Raw genomic sequence first — 6683 nt, 5'->3', positions numbered from 1 at the left:
AGGTAAACGGAGTGATCCGTAGTCAAAATTGGCTTAAAACAATGGCTTACCTATTGATATGAAGCATGTTTAGTTTGACCATTTTGAATCTATCTTGCTGGTCAGGTAAAGGGAGACTTCTGTAGTCAAAATTAGTTTAAAACAATATGGCTTACCTATTGATATGAAGCATGTCAGTCAAAATACAAAATGGGCTGTACTTGTGCATCCATTTGCAAATAATTTTATTGTAACGACCGTAGATTTGCAAAACGTTGATTTTACAGAGGATTCCTCATTTGGCAGTAGCATGCTTCTGCTTAACGATATGTCGTGTACTGAATACAGAAACACTGGTATGCAGGACGGTGTTATCGCTATATTTGTATTCAAACAACTATTTAATAAATGTACCAATATCAATTTTTGAGCATATGGAAGAGTCCATTAGAGTAAAAAAATATATGTGAAATTCTATATTATATGTTGCTTTTTTATATCAAATAAAGAGCAGGTTTTGACCTACAATGACGTTTGAGTTGTTCATTTTAAATTGTCAATATGTCTTCTATAATTATAGTAGGATGGGAATAAGTTAAAATATTCGAAAACTTGGCAAGGAACAAAACAAATTCAATTTCAAAAGGATATTTATTGTTATGGTAGTTTTAATAATCTCTTTGCAATAAAGAAATAATATATATGAGTTAAGATTCATTTATATGATAAAAAGGATTTACATTACATTAGCAGCTATAAGACTTGATTATGTGTAAATATTGATATAATTATTGACAAATTGTGTTATCTAGTTGTCATTCTGTATTTTTACATAACTTTAAAATGATTCGTTTATTCAAATTCTATACCAATAGGTACAAACGTTCTAGTACAAATATTTACTGAAAAAATAAATGTAACTATTAGCAAATTTCTTCAAACCGTCTTAACCTCTACGAACAGTTTGATATAGAGTTTTAATCTCTGTGATACTAGTTGATCAAAGAAGCCCATATTTATTTCTTAAAAGAAAATATGCCTTTCCTCAGCTTCAGTGTAGATATCTAATCACGCTAAATCTAAAGATTATAGTGTTGAAACATTGTACGACACCATCTAGATACTATTAATTGTTTTTTTTTTTTTATCTATATATAATTTAATTCTGGTTGTAACGCTGTATTTGATTGAATAAAAAAATTACTTCATATCGTATAAAATGGGTTGCCTACGTCACAATGACTTACGTCAAAAACGTATCAATCCGCCTGACGTTACATTCAAATTTTGTACAAACAAAAGTCATTTTGTTAGAACAATCATCTTTTTTTCTTACATCAAATGAATGAAAATTAAATTATAAGCAATGAATTTAATAGCTACCCATTTTATACGGTATAAACTGGGTTGGAACAGTTTACGCTTTTAAATTCAATTTATAAAACACTGAAACACAATTATAAACCGCTTCGCGGTTTATAAAGCGTAAACTGTCCCAACCCAGTTTATACCGTATAAAATGGGTAGCTATTAAATTCATTCCTTAATTATTTTATTTTTTACGAAATTTTACTGAACCAAGCATATCAATACCCAATACTACATACAATATTAGAAACAAGTCTACTCTACATGCTTTATGCTGAATGTTGATGAAATGCCATTCAATATAAATGTACAATTTGAATAAAACGAATATAGTGGTCGATCTGAAAAAAAAAAATCTAAATTTGAATTGTAAATAAGACATAAAACACAAACCCCTTGAAATACCAGAAGTGGGATAAGGTGCCTATAGGAGTAAACATTCCTTGTTTTTTTTCGTCGAAAGTTTTTTTCTTCATGAAAGGTATTTGTCGGAATGATAGGAAAAATGTTTTCGTCTGTTCAGATGCTTTTCATATTTACATATTTTTGATTCAGAGCTGAAGGCAGTGAAATGCTAAGAGAATGCAAATACGATTTCAAGATAGAGTAAAGAGCACTAAATCTTTTTTTTTTGTACAATTATTTCTGTTAATATACTCGTATTAATAACTTTATCGCTCCTGAGAGAAACAAATGTTCTCTTTTTTCAAGAATGATATCTGTATATTCCCAAAAGAATATATCTCAATTTGTGATGTTACAATGTGTATGAACCCCAATTTGCCTCTTTGATAAGATCAAAAATGGCTTTACTATAAAACACGTAACACGTGATGGCTATCAAGGTATAAATATCATATTTATTAATTACTGGAGTATTTTGTATATGTTCATGTGCTCCAGTTGGCTTTAACCCAGTTGACATAATTCCAGACATCAGCGTAAACTCCGGGAAGTTCTGGTCTAGCGCATCCATACCCCCAGCTCACCACGCCTAAAACATAAAAACACATTCAGAATCAATAGTGTCTAAAATACAGCTCATTTTCTCAATCGTTTTAGTATTTGAATACATCAACAGTTTACCAAATCAAAAAGTGAAACCTACCAGCCAATTCCCAAACACCACCTCTTTGAGCAACAAAAGGTCCACCTGAGTCTCCCTAAATTAAATGAATAACAGAACTTAATGCTTTTGTGAAGTTTTGTAATGAATACAATGGATGTATTCCTGTCAACAGTGATTTAAGGGATACCATTTTATAACTTTTAGTTAGAAAAAATTAGCATTTGTGCACACGCCTGACGGGGCTTCGGTTTTTAAGGTGTCATCTGAAGAGCGCGCAACTCTTATTTCAAAGTGCCAAACGCTTGGTGAAGGAATTGTAGCAACCTTTTTTATCGACTTGGGTCAGTCGCGGCCGGGATTCGAACTTGCGACCCCCCGATCACGCTCTTCATTTATGTGAAAGCAAATGAAATGAAGTCTTCTGCAAATATACAATTGCTGAAATATTTATAATTTAAATATTTAATTTGTTCCTATCTTAGTTAGAATACACTGTTTTCCCTTTAAATCTTGATTGAAGGGTGTGCTAGATTTGACTTACATGTAAATACGAAAGAAATCAGAATAGAACATTGTTAACGGAATCAAGTACCTGGCAAGCATCAGCGCCACCTGCCTCGTAACCTGCGCACAACATGGTGGCACTCTTGTAAGAACTGCCGAGGAAAGATGCACAGGCGGTATCAGACAAAATAGGCTTGGAGACTTCCATTAGTCTGTCGGTCGTGGAACCACCTACAAGTAATAATATGATATAATAAATTTTATATTTCACAAAACCTCTTACTTATTAAAAAAGGAAATTTGACATGAATTTTGCCAAAAGCATTAAGCATGCTTAATTCATGTCCTTTGAACAAGGTGCAATAAACATGATTTTTTTTTAAATTTTGCATAGAAGCATCTTTTACATCCCAAAGAAGTGTTTTGATATGTACTAATTCTTGCATATAGGGATAATTATCTTGCACGTTGGCATATTTTGACGCATGTTGACATAATTTATCTTGCATGTATGGGACAGAAATGTGCCACCATATTCACACATGATTAAAATTGTGAAAACAATCTGATATATCTCTTCTTAACATTCTTACCCTCAGATGTAGTGCCCCAGCCGGTAACGTAGGCCAATTCGTTTACTCCATGATCCCTTGTTGGCATGCACGCAGGCATAACTGAGCTGCTCTCAGTTGGCTGAGTGGTAAATGTTAATATGGCAATATCATTGTTAATTGTTGCCGAGTTATAACTCCTATGCTTTCGTACCTCCTGGACAGCCATACGCTGTCCGACATTCTGACTTAATCTCATCTCTCCTACTTTTATTCTTAGGTTACTTGGATTTCCAAGAGAACTATAAAAAAATTAATTTGTTTCAGAAGAAACGATTAAAATTCAAGTCAAAGTACATAGCATTAAATTTTATGCCAACGTTGATAAGGAACCTAAAATTAATACAAGTATTAACGTCTAATTCGAGTGCCAAAGATAATTTATCATGGTTTTAGAATAGTTATATATATATATATATATATGTATAAATATGTGTATTCAAGTCTCGGTTCTGATTCGAACTTATAGTCTCTCTGTCTTTGATATATCTGCACGACTCTTTGCCTTACATTATTACGAAACAAAACCGATTTCAAGTATTTCCGATGCAATTTCTCAGATCTTAATAAACTGCATATTTTGTCATTTTCTTACCCATCAACACAATGGGCAGCAGTAACAACCACTAAATCTCCGGCGTCGTTCCTGATAAGGGTTCCACCGCAGATGTGGCGACCATTGTACTCCAAACTAATCTATGAATATAGATCAATCTTCAACAGACAGGGTTTTTCTTTTGTAAAAAAAAAAAAATACACTTCTCCAAGTCTTTGTACCTAGTCATTCCAGTATTTTTGAATAGATGAACTAGATTATTGCATAAAGATCTCTTCATCTCTTGGTTTTATTATTTGGTTTTATACTTTTTATACTTTATATGGTGCTAAATTTCTACCTGTCAATCATGTTTAATTTATTTTTACCTGTCGGTACCTAATCATGATTTACATTATTTCTACCTGTCACTAATGTTTAACTTTATTTCTACCAGTCAATCATGTTTTACTTTATTTGTATCTGACAATCAAGTTTTACTTTATTTCTATCTGACAATCATGTTTTACTTTATTTCTACATCTCAATCATGTTTTACTTAATTTCCACCTGTTAATCATGCTCACCTGCCACGGCCAGGCGTCTACGTTGGCCTCCACGCCGCCGACAATGTACTGAGTCAGACCGTTAGGTGAACCACTGGGTGTTCCACATGGTGCATTCTTCACATTCAATTTGGCATGTGGTTTAGCTGAAAATTAGACAATAATCAATTCTTTTCTCGAACAAGTAGTGGTGGGTAATTTTTTATCGTCTGTTTATGCTACAACAAGGTAACATTGCAAGACTAAACACCTAGCTGCACAATCAGAAATTCCCATGCTGGATGTTCTTTATGGAAATGCTGTCTGACTAAGAGTGGCTATAAAAGTTTTGTGCAATGGGATTTTTACCTCTGTTGAGATAATAAAAGCTAGGTTACGAAATTTTCTTGAAAACGAAGAGATGAAGAAATTAAACAGTAGACCTCCTCAATCACATAAATCATTTAAACAATAAAAATGAACAGGGTTAAAAATACAGACCCCGGGACAAAATAGGTGGTATAATAGTTAGGGGAGGGGGAGGGGGACTTCTTAGCCTTAGCATTAAAAATACGAAAGCACAGTCCTGTCAAATCCAAAATAAACAAACCCTCGTAAGACCAAATATATCTGAGAGACAGAAAATTACATTTGATTATTTTCATTGATGAGATGAAAAAGAGGATGGTATCGTACAGTGATCGATCTTAAAATCAATAAACAATAAAAAAAAACTATGAATTGGAAATAAATATGGACCCCACAAAATTCCAAAGGTGGGATCAGGTGTCTAGGAGGAGTAAGCATCCCATGTCGTTTGGTCTGGTCATACCTACCGTGAGTCCTATGCATTGATCAAGTAGAAGGGACATTCCGAAGTTAAATGAATAATAAATAAAAAGGCCTAACAATTGGTATAAAACAGTTCAGCCAAAACAAGGTCCAATGATTAGTTGGTAATTGCCAATAATGTCATAATAACGGACATAGAATTTACGAAAGGCTGATTGAAAATAAGATTGTTGAAATCCTTATATTATTAACTTAGTAGCCTACCAATGTTTAAAAAGCGAACGTTTTGAGTATTGAATTTATTAGTTGGCATTCATAAACACCATATGCAGGTGTGAGTGACCTTTTTGAACTTAACATCAAATTATAAATCAAGATATCAGATGTTTCTGAAGCGAGACCAAAGCAGTAATTAGGAACAAAGTTTCTAAAACATGTTCATTTGGACTCAACTTTTTTATCCTACAATGTCTTTCACATCTTCAAGCTTCCACAATACACTGAAAAGATTGATAAGTGTCGTAACATACGAACTTTTGCAATGTTTACATACCCGAAGCAATAACAAGAGCGGAAGCCAGTATCAAAAGCCGCATGTTGTTCACTCTATTTAGTCCGAACTAAGAAATTCCGATTAGAAGGGACATTTACTTATATTTCAGCAAGTCACGTGCTTTTCAAGGATTCCTTATCCAAGGCTTCGTTATCTTCTGGTCGTACCAATTCGTCACGATTGTAACATAAGAGGACTATGATTGAAGGCAATTATGATTTGCTTTTCCTTGATTTAAGATTCTACAGAAAATACTAAGAAAGGTCTTAAGTTCGATTTCTCACTATCGTGTGCGCGTCTCTAGGCATCGTATGCTTTACAAACAAATCTTTACAAACAAACTTAATGTACAAACACTGATGGTAAGTTATAGAAAAAATACAGTCTAAATCATGTAAAAGTCTATTTTACATCCTTTAACTGGGAACAATAAAATCTGTTGGTCCTTTACAACTGATTGCAATAAAATATATGGACGTTTTGAAATTGAACACAACACCTCTGTAGACCCTCTACAAGTTAGCACAACAAAAACTGCTGTATCTTCTACAACTAAGCACAACAATGACTGTTGTACACTACAATATGACCAAAAGAAGACTGATGTATTCTCAACAAACTGTACAACTGAGCACAATGAAGACTGCTGTATACTACACAACTAGCACAAAAGGGACTGAAGTATTCTCAATAAACTCACCAAATGAGTACAAAGAAGTCTGTGTCC

At 33.4% G+C, this 6683-nt stretch overlaps 1 protein-coding gene across 1 annotated transcript; it reads right to left on the bottom strand.

Annotated features, from left to right (window-relative positions):
* Positions 1-2187: 2187 nt before the first annotated feature.
* LOC134238863 (trypsin-1-like) lies at positions 2188-6047 on the bottom strand. The gene is made up of 7 exons (XM_062720970.1): positions 5957-6047; positions 4654-4778; positions 4127-4227; positions 3514-3773; positions 3009-3151; positions 2456-2510; positions 2188-2341 (listed from the first exon to the last, which is right to left on the bottom strand). The coding sequence occupies exons 1-7, from the start codon at positions 5997-5999 to the stop codon at positions 2238-2240; spliced, it is 831 nt and encodes a 276-aa protein (XP_062576954.1). The 5' UTR covers positions 6000-6047; the 3' UTR covers positions 2188-2237.
* Positions 6048-6683: the final 636 nt, after the last annotated feature.

This window comes from Saccostrea cucullata, unplaced genomic scaffold (genome assembly GCF_032062105.1).
Source record: "Saccostrea cucullata isolate Sc308-1 unplaced genomic scaffold, CSIRO_AGI_Scuc_v1 ctg729, whole genome shotgun sequence".
NCBI classification, from domain to species: Eukaryota; Metazoa; Mollusca; class Bivalvia; order Ostreida; family Ostreidae; genus Saccostrea; species Saccostrea cuccullata.
Note: the sequence above shows the minus strand (reverse complement) of the source record. Positions and strands in the feature narration are given on the sequence as shown.